The following is a 13,096-nucleotide window of genomic DNA, read 5'->3' on the forward strand; positions in this document are numbered from 1 at the left end:
GATGGGTTTGTTGGAAAAGCTCAGGGCAGCCTGGGCACCTCTTGACACCTTCTGAGATTCCTCCGTTCCCAGCTGGTCCCTAGACCGGGCAGCTCCCATGTGGGGCTGGGAGGTGATGGAGTGGGTGGGGGGACCAGGCAGCTGCAGGAGGGCGTCACGGAGTCCCTGGGCGATGCTCTGGATCTGCTCCCCATGAAGCCAGGCAGGACTCTGGGGAAGTCTCCTCTCTGGGAGCAGCCTGTCTGCAGGACACACAGCTCCCCCGGCTCCACCTTCCTGGGTCTGACCTCGGAGCATTCAGCCTCCTCTGCCCCTCCGTGCGCTTCTCACAGTGAGTCCGCTCAGGTGGGGCTCCTGGGGAAGCCAGAGGGTCCTGCCCCCCAACTCCGCAGTCATATGTGACTCTCAGACAGCCAGTAAAACAGAGGTTATTAGACGCGACAGGAACATGGTCTAAAACAGAGCTTGTAGGTGCAGAGAACTGGACCCCTTAGCTGGGTCCATTTTGGGGGGCAGTGAGCCAGACAACCATGTCTGCCCTTCACTCCATGTCTCCAACCAGCCCCAAACTGAAACTCCTTCCAGACCCTCCTCCTCTGGGCTTTGTCCCTTTCCCGGGCCAGGAGGGCACCTGAGTCCTTTGTTCTCCAACCCTTTAGCTCTCACCTTGCAGGGGGGAAGGGCCCAGGCCATCACTGGCCAGGAAACAGGGTGCTGGCCATTCTCTGTGTCCAGACCCCTGCACACACCTGCCCTCTAGGGCTCTGCAATGATCATACACCCTTATCCCACCCCCTAGATACTTAAGAACTGCGTAGGGGAAACTGAGGCACCCCCACACTATTCAGAGGAAACATTAAGAACAGTCCCACTTCGTCACAGAGGGGATGTGGTTTGCTGGGCGTGGCAGGGAGCCGGCTTTGCTCTGACTGTGGTAGATTTGGGCTGGAGATAGCAGAGAAACCATCTGATGGGAAGAAAGGGGCCGAGCGCATCACTGGCTTCCTGGGGCTGCAGCCCCCGGCGCAGTTCCTCATTCCGCTCGCACTCGGGCCTCAGGCTCAGTGGAGCTCAACTCCGGGGTGTTGGTGGCAGCGCTGAGGGCCCCCACTGCCCCGTCATGGCGTCTGCTCTCACCGTCCTCTTCTTCGGTGAGTATCGGAGACAGCCAGGGCATGTGCCCATGGTGGGGATCTGAAACCAGGGCATGTGCCCATGAGGGGGGTGGGGATCTGAGACCAGTGCACGTGCCCATGGTGGGGGTGGGGATCTGAGACCAGGGCGTGTGCCCATGGGGGTTGGGGGTGGTGGATCTGAGACCAGGGTGTAGGATCCAGTTGCTCTGGGATCTGGTCACTAACGAGCCATCTCCTCTCCAGGCTGCTGGCTGACTGGGCACAGCGGGGCGTGGGGAGGTGAGTATCAGTCTGAAGGGAGGACAGTAACATCAAGGATGGGGAGGGAGGTGGGGTGGGGAAAAGAGGAACTAAGCCCTGAACCTTCCCCCAGATTCAACCCAAATTCCCCCTGTGAGCTAAGACCCAGCCACCTTCTCCTGTGCCGAAGTCCCCCCCCCCACTCCCGGGCTGACCCCTTGGAGTAACTAGATGGCAAATCTTGCTTCCGGGGTCTGATGAAGCAGACGGGAACCGTCCCCTGGTTCAATGTCCTGCCCCCACAGGCTGTGAGGATCGTGGGGAGGGGGGGGCGGCACGTGGATTTATTTCAGCTCATACAAACGCTAATAGGGCCCATCTGTGGGCTCTAGATCCCCTCAGGGTAACCAAAATGTTCACAGTCAGTGCAGCCGTGGGGAAGAACCCCCCAGATCCACCCCCACCCCCAGATCCACCCCCAACAGCTCCCTCCCCTGCACTCACAGCCCCCCGCGTTCCCAAGGACTGGGGAAAGGTGGGTCTTGTATGACTCCCACTGGTCACAGACTCTATTTCCAACCCCGGGGCGGGGGTCAGAGCTGCAGGGGTCCCACTGGTCAGGCTTCCTGGCTGGCCTCAGGTGGGGCCGGGGGGTGGGGGTGGGGCGGTGATCTCTTATGCAGCCAGGTCCTGAGCTACGTATGGGTGAACCCCCTGCCCCCAGGCCCCAGGGGCAGGCAGTGCCATCCCTGGTAGGGGACAGACTCCTAGAGAGGCTGAATGATGGATGGACTCAGTTGGGGTGGGGGGTGGGGGGCTGTGTCTCTCCTGTTTGACTCCTGTCTCTTCTTGAAAGCAGGGCGTGAATTTCTCAAACCCACTGTCTGGGTGAGCCCCAGCCGGGTGGTGGCGCTCGGGGGAAGCGTCACCATCCGCTGTGAGGGTTCATACCCGGGCTGGGAGTTCTTTCTGCGTAAAGCTGGACACCCTGACCGGCAGCTGCAGACGGTGCCTGATGGGACCGTGGCTGAATTTCCCATCCCCAGTGTCGGCCGGGAAGATGGAGGGACCTACACCTGTGACTATTGCTCCATGACGGATCAGAATCGCTGCTCATATCCCAGCGACCCCGTTGAGATCATTGTAGGAGGTGAGGGAGGGGCCCGGCTCAGCGGCCCGGCTCCCAGCCCCAAACCCAGCCAGACCCTCAGGGTCTCTGCACCAATGGGACGCTCAGAGCCAGGCTCTGCCCTGAGCCCTGGGCCCAGCAGAGCGGACGTGGGGAGCCGGGGATGGAGTCACTGGCGGGTTCCCAGCCAGGGAGGAGAAGCAGCCACTGGAGATCTGGGGCAGAGGAAGAGGGGATCCCTGCCTCCAGGGGGAGCTGCAGAGCAGGGGGGCTTTTTCCAGGTAACACATCAGTTACGGGGTGATGGGCGGAGCTGAAGGTTATAAACCTCAGTGGATAGTAGAGACTTGCACAGTCCCCTACAAGTCAGTGGTGGTACTGAGCATAGAACCCAGGAGTCCTGGCCCCCATCTGCCCTGCTCTCACTGACTAGACCCCATTCCCCTCCTAGAGCTGGGGAGAGAACCCAGGAGTCCTGGCTCCCAGCCCTCCCAGCAGAGAAGCCAGGGCGTGAATGGACACTAGAGACTGGACTGGCCTGTCACCCGCTAGGGAGCAGAGCTCTGGCCCCCAGGGGCTGGGGTTGCTCCGTGTCTCATGCTGTTAGCCCAGGGCTCAGAGGAAACTCTGGGCCCCTGTGGAAAGGCATCCAGGAGCCTGTCCCCAGGGCTGCCGGGTCTGACCCCCATGGAGGCCGCGTGGTGAGGACGGGTCCCAGGACTGGGTGACGGGGCCTGCGTCTCACGGCCTGTCTGCTTCCCCCTGCAGAGCCCAGCTACCCCAAACCCAGCATCTCCCTGAGCCCCAGCGAGGGGGTCTCCCTGGGGGGAGCCGTGTCCGTCTGGTGTTGGGGGCAGCACCAGGGCGTGCGGTTCGTGCTGAACAAAGAGGGACGCCATTTCCCAGCTGTGGATTCGAGTGGGTCTGGGGCTGTGTTTTTCATCAGCAACGTGAGCCGGGAGCACGGCGGGAGATACAGCTGCTCCTATCACAGCAGATCGGGGTCAGCCGCCGCGTCGTCCCCCAGCGACCCCGTGGAGCTGGCGGTGAGAGGTGAGGGGCCCGGCTCGGCGTCCCCGTTCCCAGCCCCACCCCCAGCCAGACCCTCACGGGGGCTCAGTGCCAATGGGACCCTCAGAGCCAGGCTGTGCCCTGAGCCCTGACCCCGCAGTGGGGACGCCCGGCTGGGGAGCGGGGACAGAGTCACTGGGGGGTTCCCCAGCCAGGGAGGAGCAGCAGCCCCTGGGGACTCGGGGCAGGGAGGCGACTTTAACGCTGCTCCTTGTGCGTAGGAACCGTGAGTCGCTATTTAATCCCGTGATGGCATCCCCTCTGTTCTCCAGGCCCCAGCCGGGGCTGAATGAGGCAGGGGCTGCAGGAGAAGTGGTGGCTTGTTGGACACGTTGCTGGGCTGGGACCCAGGAGATCTGGCCCAGCTCCTGGCGCAGCCACAGACTCTGTGTGATGGGAGCGCATTGAGGTGTACAAAAGTAGCCCCAAGACCGGAGAAGCTCTGTCCCCATGCCCCGGCCCCGTGGCGCAGCGGGGAGTGAGGGCTCCCCCAGTCCTGAGGCCGTGGCAGGTAGCCAGAGCTCCTCCCGTCCTAGGGCCGCAGCGGAGGTCCTGGTGTTAAGGCTTCCCCTGCCTCCCCCACTGTGCTTCTGCAGGGGACCAGGGTCAAGGTGCTTGGTCTTCCCCCATCCTGTTGGCCCGGGGGCCAGGGCTCTGGGGCCCCCCACTTTCCTGGGGCCCCTGGGCACGAGCCCCGTAGGCCCAGTGGCTGATCCACCACTGGTCGCGGAGGGTGGGGGGCGATCTCTGAGTCGGTGTTTCAGCCCCACCCCGTACCCCGACAGACGCTGGTTTTATTCCCGCAGGGGGAATCAACCTGACCCTGCCTGGAGCGGCGCCGGCTCCCACCCAACCGGGCAGCGTGGGGCCAGGTACTGGGGCTGGCGGGGAATCTACTGAGTCACAGATTATGGGGCAGCTTCCCTCACTGGTTGCCCAGGGGTGGGGATGGAGTCTGTTCTCAGGGGCAGTGACTCCCCCCTCCCCCACCAACCGATTTGGGAGGGGAGCAAAGCCTCCTGCTCAGACACGAACCCGCCGCTAACGGGGTAGCCAGAGGCTGGGCCCATCAGTAGCCGTGGGGGCACGGTGACCTGGAGCCCCCCACGAAGCAGCCAGGAGCAGCCAGCATGGGAGGCGGGATACCGGGCTAGATGGGCCCATTGGCCTGAGTCGGTGTGGCCATGAGGAAGGGGGTGAACTGCCATAGAAATGACGGCCAGCCTGGATCAGACAGGGCCCGCTAGCGCCATGCTGGGGCAATGGGGCGAGCCCTGACTGATGGGGAGAGCGCCCCCTATGGAGCCCTCCACCCCCTGCAGCCCAGCGCCCCCTAGCACTACAAATCCGCCAAATCTTGCTTGCTCTGACCCCACTTGATGCCCTGGGGCCCCCGACATCCTCCCCATAGAATTTTCGGCTCCCTCTGCCCTGCGGAGTCCCAGCCCCTTGGGCGCCGCCTGGGGTGGGAGGGGCTGGGGGTGGGAACAGACCAGCCCCTCCCGGCACTCACAGCCTGCTGCTCTTTCCCACACGGATCGGAATCGCCAGCAGCTCCAGGTCTGACCACCCTCATCATCGCCGGGGCGAGCGCGGCAGCCGCCGGCCTCCTCCTCCTCCTCCTCCTCGTGGCCTTCGTCTGCTTAAGAAAAACCCGAGCCAGTAAGTGCCCTGCCCAGCGAGGGAAGGGTTAAACCTGCCGCTAAGCAGGGCGGGATGGGGCCACGGTTTGGAGAGGGATGGTGCCGGGAAATCCCAGGAGCAGGGGGGTGCAGCAGAAGGCGCTGTTACATGCGTAACCCCCGTACACACACAGCTGTCCCACCCCAGAGGTGGCTGCATTTCAGTGCTGAGCGAGAGGTCCCGCATAACGAGCCATTGGCACCATGCCTCTCAGGTAACTAGGATGCCAGGGGAGCTGATCGGCCTGTGGATCAGGTTCGTTATAAGGAGTCACTAACGAGGGAGGATTGGGGACAGGAAAAGCCCCCCCGAGTTAATCTGCCCACCCCTAGCGCATGCTCTGGTGTTACGCTGCCCCCTGCTGGTCCGTGCCCCCGCCCCGAGCAGGGATCCAGGCTCAGCCCCAGAAGCAGAGGGGGCCCACATCCCTGCTGCCCTGTGGGGGGTGAGTGGCTGGGCGCTGGGACCGAGGGATCCCAATCGGCTCATGGGGGATTCTGGTTTTTGTCCCTCTGCAGGAAAAGAAGCCACACCGAGACCCAGCAGGTAGGAACCCCGGGTCCTCTCCCTACCGGTCAACCTGCCTGGGTCACAGGACTCCTGGGTTCTGTCCCCGGCTCTCGGAGGGGAGAGGGGGTTGGGAACCAGGACTCCTCAGAGGTGACCTGGGTCTGCTGAGAGTGGAGGGGCACAACCCCAAAACAGTTGGAGTCACATCACGCTCCCTCCACCCCCAGAAAGCAGTGACCCCCCCCCGGTGCTGCTCCCAGCTGTTCCTCCACACCTGCCTCTGCCTCTCTGTCACGGACTCCCAGGGGGTGCCCACTCTTGTCCCTGTGCGGTCCCTGGGGGAAACCCCTTCAGTGCGACATCCCTTCTCGGGGGTCCACTCTCTCTCGGGGGTTAGGCCCCTCCACCTCCTGGAGCCGCACCTCTCCGACCTTAGCACGCCTGTCTCTGCCAGGGGCTCCCGCAGGGAGTCCACTCGCTCTGGACCCCCAGGGCCTCCACTCCCAGAGGGAATAACGCCCCCCTGATCTCTAGCCCGGAGCGACTCTCAGCCAGCGTAACACAGGAGGGTTTATTGAGCATCTGAACCCAGCACAGGAAACTCTCAGACCCCTCAGGCCTGGCCTCCCTCCGCACAGCACATCCCAGTCTCCCCTGCATCCAGGTGGGCTCTGCCTGCTCCCTCGCTCCAGCCCCAAGCCCCCCTGCTTCCCAGCTGGGCATCTGATCTCACCGGCCCCAAGCCCCCCCCTCCCCCCCTCCATTGTCTTCTCTCCAGGTAAACAGGGTTGCCTGGGCCCCCTCTCCCCTCTTCTGTCCTCTGGCCCCTCTGGCTGGAACCGGCTGGTCCGGTCACCGGGGTCCTCTCTTCCCAGCCCATTGTCCTCCCACTGGCCGGACCCAGCTGTGACTCCCAAGCTGGGCCTCCCGGTCACCAGTCGCTGGGGTCTCCAATCTCCAGGCCATTGGCCGGGGTCCCAAGTTCCATCGCGGGTCCCCTGTACCAACCAACTCCCTCTCCCATCACCTCGTGAAACCAGTAACACCCAGGGAAACTGAGTCCCACCTACTCTGCATGCAAACCATTGGAAAAACCAAGGGAAAAAAAGAAAACCCCCCCAACTTCGTCACACTCTCCCTGTCCAGCGCAGCTCTCCAGCTCAGCTGCTCCTCAGCGAGGGGGTCCGGCTGCACCATGTGGCTGAGCAATTGGGGGGGGGTCATGTGATCCTGCATGCCCCCACCCACATTTTGCCTCTGCCTGGGTTCTGTCCCCAGCTCTGACAGGAGAGTGGGGTCCAGTGGTTGTGGCCGGGGGGGGGCCTTAGGGAATAGGGTTCAGTGTGAGGCAGGATGAGGGGGCTCTCTGGGTGTGTTGGGGAATCTCCCCGCAGGTGGGGGATATCACGTTTACAAGTGGATTTTCTCTCTTTTAGCACTATCCCGTTGGGGAAGTTGGAGGCCTTGGCTCAGCAAGACCCCAACTGTGAGTAACACACCGAAGGGGGTACCAGGGTGCAGGGCCTCTGGGGCAGGGTGGGGCTTGTGGGGGCTCCACCCATACGGGACAGGGCCTGATTTACAGCTGCTGCTGGGTGGGACTAAGGAGAGGGTCCCAGAGGTAGCTGGTGTCAGCTGAGCTTCTTGCCTCTCTCCCCACCAGCTCCCTGGAGGTCACCCTCCCCTCCCCCTCTAGTTCAGGGACTCCCTCTGTGAGCCCCCCATTCTCCTCCCTAGGCCTGGGGCTTTGTGGTTCCCCCTTCACTTCTCCATTAGACCTTCCCAGCCAGTGACCTGTGGGGAATCCCCATCCACTCCTGGCATCCAGCCCCCTACTCTAACCACTAGACCCTACTCCCCTCCCAGAGCCAGGGAGAGAACCCAGGAGTCCTGACTCCCAGCCCCCTTCCTGCCATAACCCCCTAGACTCTGCTGCCGTCTCTGTGCCTCAGTTTTCCTCTCTGTAACACGGGGCTAATGACCATGGCCCATGCTGTGGGGCGGGGGAGGGGTGGCTGTGCCGGTCTCTGAGCCCCCTGGCTGGACATAGGGGGTCGGAGCTGGGTGTGGGGTCCTGCTCTGGGGCAGCTGGGGGTGCAGCTCAGCGGGTGTCTCTGTTCTGCAGACTGCTTCATCAACGAAGGGAAAGAGCCGCAGACCCTGGTAAGTGTCCCTGTCTGCCCACAGGCCCTGATCCTCAACCTGACCCACATGGGCCCCACTCACCTTGTCTGGCACACTCAGTATTTTGGGGTGGGGGTTGGGTTGCTGGGAGGGGCTCATGGGATCGCAGCTGGGATTGCAAGTGTGTGTGTGTGTGTGTGTCCCTGTCACCCCCTGTGGGAGGGGACAAGCCCTGCTCTGTGTGACTGTGTGTGTGTGTGGGGGGGGGGGTTGGTGCACACACGCACACCCCAGTGACTCTCTCCCCTCCCAGCCCCAGGAGCCCGACCCTGGCACCGATGGTCTCACCTACGCCGAGCTGGACTGCCAGGCGCTGCATGCCAAGCCGGGGGGCCTGGCTCCTGCCCCTGAGCCCACCCAGCCCAGCATGTACGCCGTGATCAGCGTGAGCCAGGGGGCCTTGCAGTGAGAGCCCCCCACAGCCATGGGGCGCCGGCCCCCAGGGGGCAACAGACTCACTGATTTTAAGGCCAGAAGGGTCCATCGTGATCATCTGGTGTGAGCTGCTGCACATCGCAGGCCACAGAGCCTCCCTCGCCCACTCCTGTAGCAGGCCCCTCGCCTCCGGCTGAGTCACTGACGTCCTCAGATCGAGGGCTACAGACTTCGAGTTCCAGAGAATCCACCACTGACACTAGTTGAAACCTGCCAGTGCCCCGCGCCCCAGGCCACAGACGAAGGTGAACCCCCCCAGGGTCTCTGCCAGTCTGACCCGGGGGGGAAATTCGTTCCTGACCCCAGATACAGCGATGGGTTAGACCCTGAGCATGTGGGCAAGACCCTCCAGCCAGACACCTGGGAACGGATCCTCTGTCGTCACTCAGAGCCCTCCCCAGCGGGTGTCCCGTCTCCGGCCGCTGGAGAGATTTGCTGCTAGCAGTCGCGGATCGGCTCCCTGCCGTTGTGGGATGTCTCCTCATCCCGTCCCCTCCAGAAACGTCTCAAGCTCAGTCTTGAAGCCAGGGAGGTCCCTTGGGAGGCTGCTCCAGAACTTCGCTCCTCTGGCGTTGGGCCGTGTCTACACTACAGAGAGTTGTCGGCAAAAGGCACCACGATGACATCGCTATTGCACGTTCCCACTGCGCTTCCTCTGCCGGCAGAGCGCGTCCGCCTTTGGTGTGCCACCGTCCACAGCGAGAGCAGTGCATTGTGGGTAGCTGTCCCACCGTGCTCCTCGGCACCTTCTGCAGCTAGGACTTGTGGGCAGGCGGGGTGGATCGCAGCGCGTCGTGGGGGCGGCTCAAGGTCCCGTGGTGCCTTATTTTCTCTCCCAGCGTCCCACGCTGTTCCGACTACGTTTCGCGGCATTTTCCAACGGCCCCTGTTCCCGGGGCGCCCGCCACCCCTGTGCGAAAGGATGGATCCCGCCCGGCTCTCCACTGCTGTGAACGCAGCGCGGCTGGTCAGGCAGTATGTCACGAGCTCCCAGTCTGAACAGGGATCAGAGCTGCCCGAGAGGCTGGGTGCCAGGGAAAGAAACAGCACCAGCTTCCTTCTGGCATCACGGGGCGGCTGCACACGGCGGAGCGTCGCTTTGGGACTCGGGAAACGAGCGCTGAGTGGTGGGATCACATTGTTATGCAGGTCTGGGACAGGTGATGTGGAGGGGGGTACACGGGTCACATGCCCCGCCCCCCCTCCCCCCCCGATTTCTGCCAGGGTGCGAGTTGGCCTGTGCGTGGGAAAGGCACCAGCAGCGGGTCCTGCCGCTGAGACCCACTCGGTGTGGCCCAGAGCCGGGAAGTGAGACCAGGCTGTCAGTGCAGCTCTCTGCCGGAGGGGGCGCGGGGAAGCCGGCTGAGTCCCATCCCTTCCTCGCCCGGCAGCCGCATGGTCCCCGTGAGAATAACTCCTCTTCACGGGTGACACAGGTCTGGTGAACTAAGTATTAAACCAGCAGGGAAATGTATGTACCTGCTCAAGTGCGGGTCTGGACTAGCCTGCCTGGGTGCGCATAAGGGGGAGCTCAGGGGGTCGGGGCAAGAGGAGGGAGGCAGCGGGAGCTGGGGCGATATGGGGCGGGGGCTGGGGGAGGCAGCAGGGGCCAAGGTGCCAAAATACAAGTTCACCTAGGGCACCATTTTCCCTAAGGACGACCCTGACAGGGCTGGTCTTAAGTGTGGGCGAGGTGGGCGACCACCCAGGTGCCGTGGTCTCGAGGATGTTGCTGGAGGGGGCCTTGGCAGTCACCAGGAAGCTGGCCGTGGCTGTGGTGGTGGTGGGGAGCCCGTCATTGCGCCCCCGCCCCGTCCCCACTATCTGCAGTTACCCGTCGCCCGGTCTGGGATGACAAGCCGCGTTCGGATGCGGGAAGCCTCCTTCCTGGACCTGTGTGCGGAGCTCGCCCCAGCCCTGCGGCGCAAGGACACCCAGATGGGAGCAGCCTCTCGTGGAGAAGTGCCCGGTGATCGCTGTGTGGATGCTGGACCTGACCATCTTGCGATAGGGAGATGAACATCAGTAGGAAGGGAACTTCTCCAGGGTGCTGCAGGCCCCTGTGGATCACCATGGGCATTTCACTGACACCAGCGTGGGGTGGTCCGAGAAGGTGCATAATGCACACATCTTCAGGGACAAGCAGAGACGTTTTTTCCACACCAGAAGGTTTTTGTGGGGGATGTTGACATGCCCAGAATGATCCTGGGAGCCCCGGCGGAGCCCCTGCTCACAGGGCTCATGACTCCTGATACGGGAACTCTGGACAGCAGCAAGGAGCCCTTCAAAACCAGGCTGAGCAGGTGCAGGACGACCGCAGGGGGAACCAACCCGACCCAGCCTGGAACAGCGCCAGCCAGGCCAGGTACCGGGGCCGGGGAATCACCATAAAACAAGCCCTGGAAATAGGTTCGTGGTGCCCAAGGAGCAGCCCCTGGGAGCCGGGGCTGGTTGGGTGGGACAGGGGCAGTGACTCCTGGTGCATGGGCCCACACACCAGGGGGAGGGGCAACCTGACCCCCAGATCCCCAAATGCCTCCTGCCCTGCAGGTCACTGCCCGGAAGCTGCTGGGGGCATACTGGGGGGTAGGGCAGTATCTGGGGGACCTGGCTGTGGGGTTGAGCCCAGCTGGACGCCTGAGTCCTGAGGCAATAACCCTGCTTCTTGGGACGCATGACGTCGCCCTGGCACTAGGAGTGAGCATTACCCAGAATTCCCTATACTCTTGCTTCCCCTCCCCCCACTGGGGTCTCAGGGGACCCCGACCCACCCCCCAATAGATGTTCTGCTGCATCTGGCTGGGCCCTGGGCATCTCCGGGACATGGGGTGCAGCGGGTGATGTCCCAGCCTCCCCCCGCGCGCACTGCCTGGCTGTGTTTGGCAGGAGCTGAGATACCCCGGGGATGAGCTCACTGCACACCTGGGGCAGAGTTACCTGTGGGGTGGACAGAGGGGTCCTACAGGGGTGCCAGGTGGCTCGGGGAAGTTCACCCACCTGGGCAACCCCTTGGCCAGGGAAGTGGAGGCTCGGCCCCCTAGGGCAGCAGGACGCAGCCTCCCCTCAGGGGTCCTCTCCTGGCAAGGCCCCATCGAAACCTAGGTCCAATACAGTGACAAGTTATTTAAAAGACTCTGCTCACTATCCAAAATGTTCTTCTGACCCCAAAGGGTCAGCCACGTTACCAGGTCAGTGTGGGTTTGGATCTTACCCAGAATACCAGACTGCTGGCCAGTCCAGAAATGATTAGGGGACTGGAACACATGAGGAACTGGGGATGTTTAGTCTACGGAAGAGAAAAATGAGGGGGGATTTGATAGCTGCTTTCAGTTACCTGAAAGGGGGTTCCAAAGAGGATGGCTCTAGACTGTTCTCAGTGGTAGCAGATGACAGAACGAGGAGTAATGGTCTCAAGTTGCAGTGGAGGAGATTTAGGTTGGATATTAGGAAAAACTTTTTCACTAGGAGGGTGGTGAAGCACTGGAATGTGTTACCTAGGGAGGTGGTAGAATCTCCTTCCTTAGAAGTTTTTAAGGTCAGGCTTGACAAAGCCCTGGCTGGGATGATTTAATTGGGAATCGGTCCTGCTTTGAGCAGGGGGTTGGACTAGATGACCTCCTGAGGTCCCTTCCAACCCTGATATTCTATAATTCTATGATTCTATTATTCCTTTAATGTCTAAAGCTAAAGGTTTATTATAAAGAGAAAAGAAAAAAACAGAAGAGAGATGTTGAATGGTAAAACAGTCCCGTACATACAAAGACTCCAAAGTCCATAGATCAGGTTCCTAGCACTGTTGGTGAGTTTGCTGGCTTGAGAGTCCCTCTGGAGCCATCCAGTCTTGATGGGTCATCCAGTCTTGATGGGCTGTCAAGCAAGCTAGGCAGTGCTGATGCCCGGCAATCTGGGGGTGTCATCCAGATGCCCAGCACAAGTTTGGAACTACAGATGTACCAGACATATAACTTGCAATACAAAGGTGATACAAACACATGAACGAGATTATCATACCTGGCAAATTATAATATTTTTGCAGATACCTTACATGGCATATCATAACTCATTGCAGTTTTACAATATTCATAATATTCTAATGTGTCCCCCAAATTCCATACAGCATCACAGGGAGAGCACCGCCTGTGTCTGTGGGGAGCCCGGGGCACTGTGGGGCCGGGCCCTCGATAACTAACCCTTTCCCGGCTGGATTTCCTGCTCTGCCCGCTCCCTTTCCTTAGGGCCAGGCACCCGGCATTTCACAGGCACGGTCACCCCACCCATCTGCCACCTGCCCCTTCGCAGCCAGCTCCTGCTGGGGGATCCCCATCGAGTCTAAACCAGCTGCCCCCTGTTTACAGCCTCCCCCTCAGAGATCCAAATAGTTTCCTGTCCATCCAGGGCCTCACTGGTCAAGATGCGTTTGGCCCTAAATCCTACCAGCAGTACCAGGGCTCATCACCCAGCCCCGAACCAGGCCCTACCCCATCCTGCAGAATCCCAGCCCCCCCTCCAGGGTCCTGAGACAGAGCCGCCAGCCCCCTGTGAATGGTGACGCTGCATCTGGCCCTGACACTGGAATAATGGCATTTGCGGCTCCCCAAGTGTCTGTCCCCATCCTTCAGCAGGGTCCCCCAGCCCCTTTTCTCTCTCCCCCATTTCTCCCTAGACCTCCCCGCCCTGTCTTTCTATTGTATAAATGCCCAGAGATTCC

At 61.8% G+C, this 13,096-nt stretch overlaps 1 protein-coding gene across 1 annotated transcript; it reads left to right on the forward strand.

Moving 5' to 3' along the window:
* Positions 1-1,120: 1,120 nt before the first annotated feature.
* LOC140902218 (immunoglobulin superfamily member 1) lies at positions 1,121-9,889 on the forward strand. Its single transcript, XM_078850369.1, has 9 exons — positions 1,121-1,151; positions 2,236-2,526; positions 3,274-3,558; positions 4,383-4,448; positions 5,128-5,238; positions 5,778-5,805; positions 7,206-7,255; positions 7,895-7,932; positions 8,207-9,889. Exons 1-9 carry the CDS (start codon positions 1,121-1,123, stop codon positions 8,360-8,362), a joined length of 1,056 nt encoding a protein of 351 aa, XP_078706495.1. The 3' UTR covers positions 8,363-9,889.
* The last annotated feature ends 3,207 nt before the right edge of the window (positions 9,890-13,096 follow it).

Source organism: Lepidochelys kempii, chromosome 23 (genome assembly GCF_965140285.1).
Source record: "Lepidochelys kempii isolate rLepKem1 chromosome 23, rLepKem1.hap1, whole genome shotgun sequence".
NCBI lineage: Eukaryota > Metazoa > Chordata > Testudines > Cheloniidae > Lepidochelys > Lepidochelys kempii.

Coding starts and splice junctions, on each gene's coding strand:
- LOC140902218 (XM_078850369.1), top strand. CDS start 1,121: ATGGCGTCTGCTCTCACCGTCCTCTTCTTCG. Junction 4,449..5,127: donor ACCGGGCAGCGTGGGGCCAG/GTACTGGGGCTG, acceptor CGGAATCGCCAG/CAGCTCCAGGTCTGACCACC. Junction 5,806..7,205: donor GCCACACCGAGACCCAGCAG/GTAGGAACCCCG, acceptor TCTCTCTTTTAG/CACTATCCCGTTGGGGAAGT.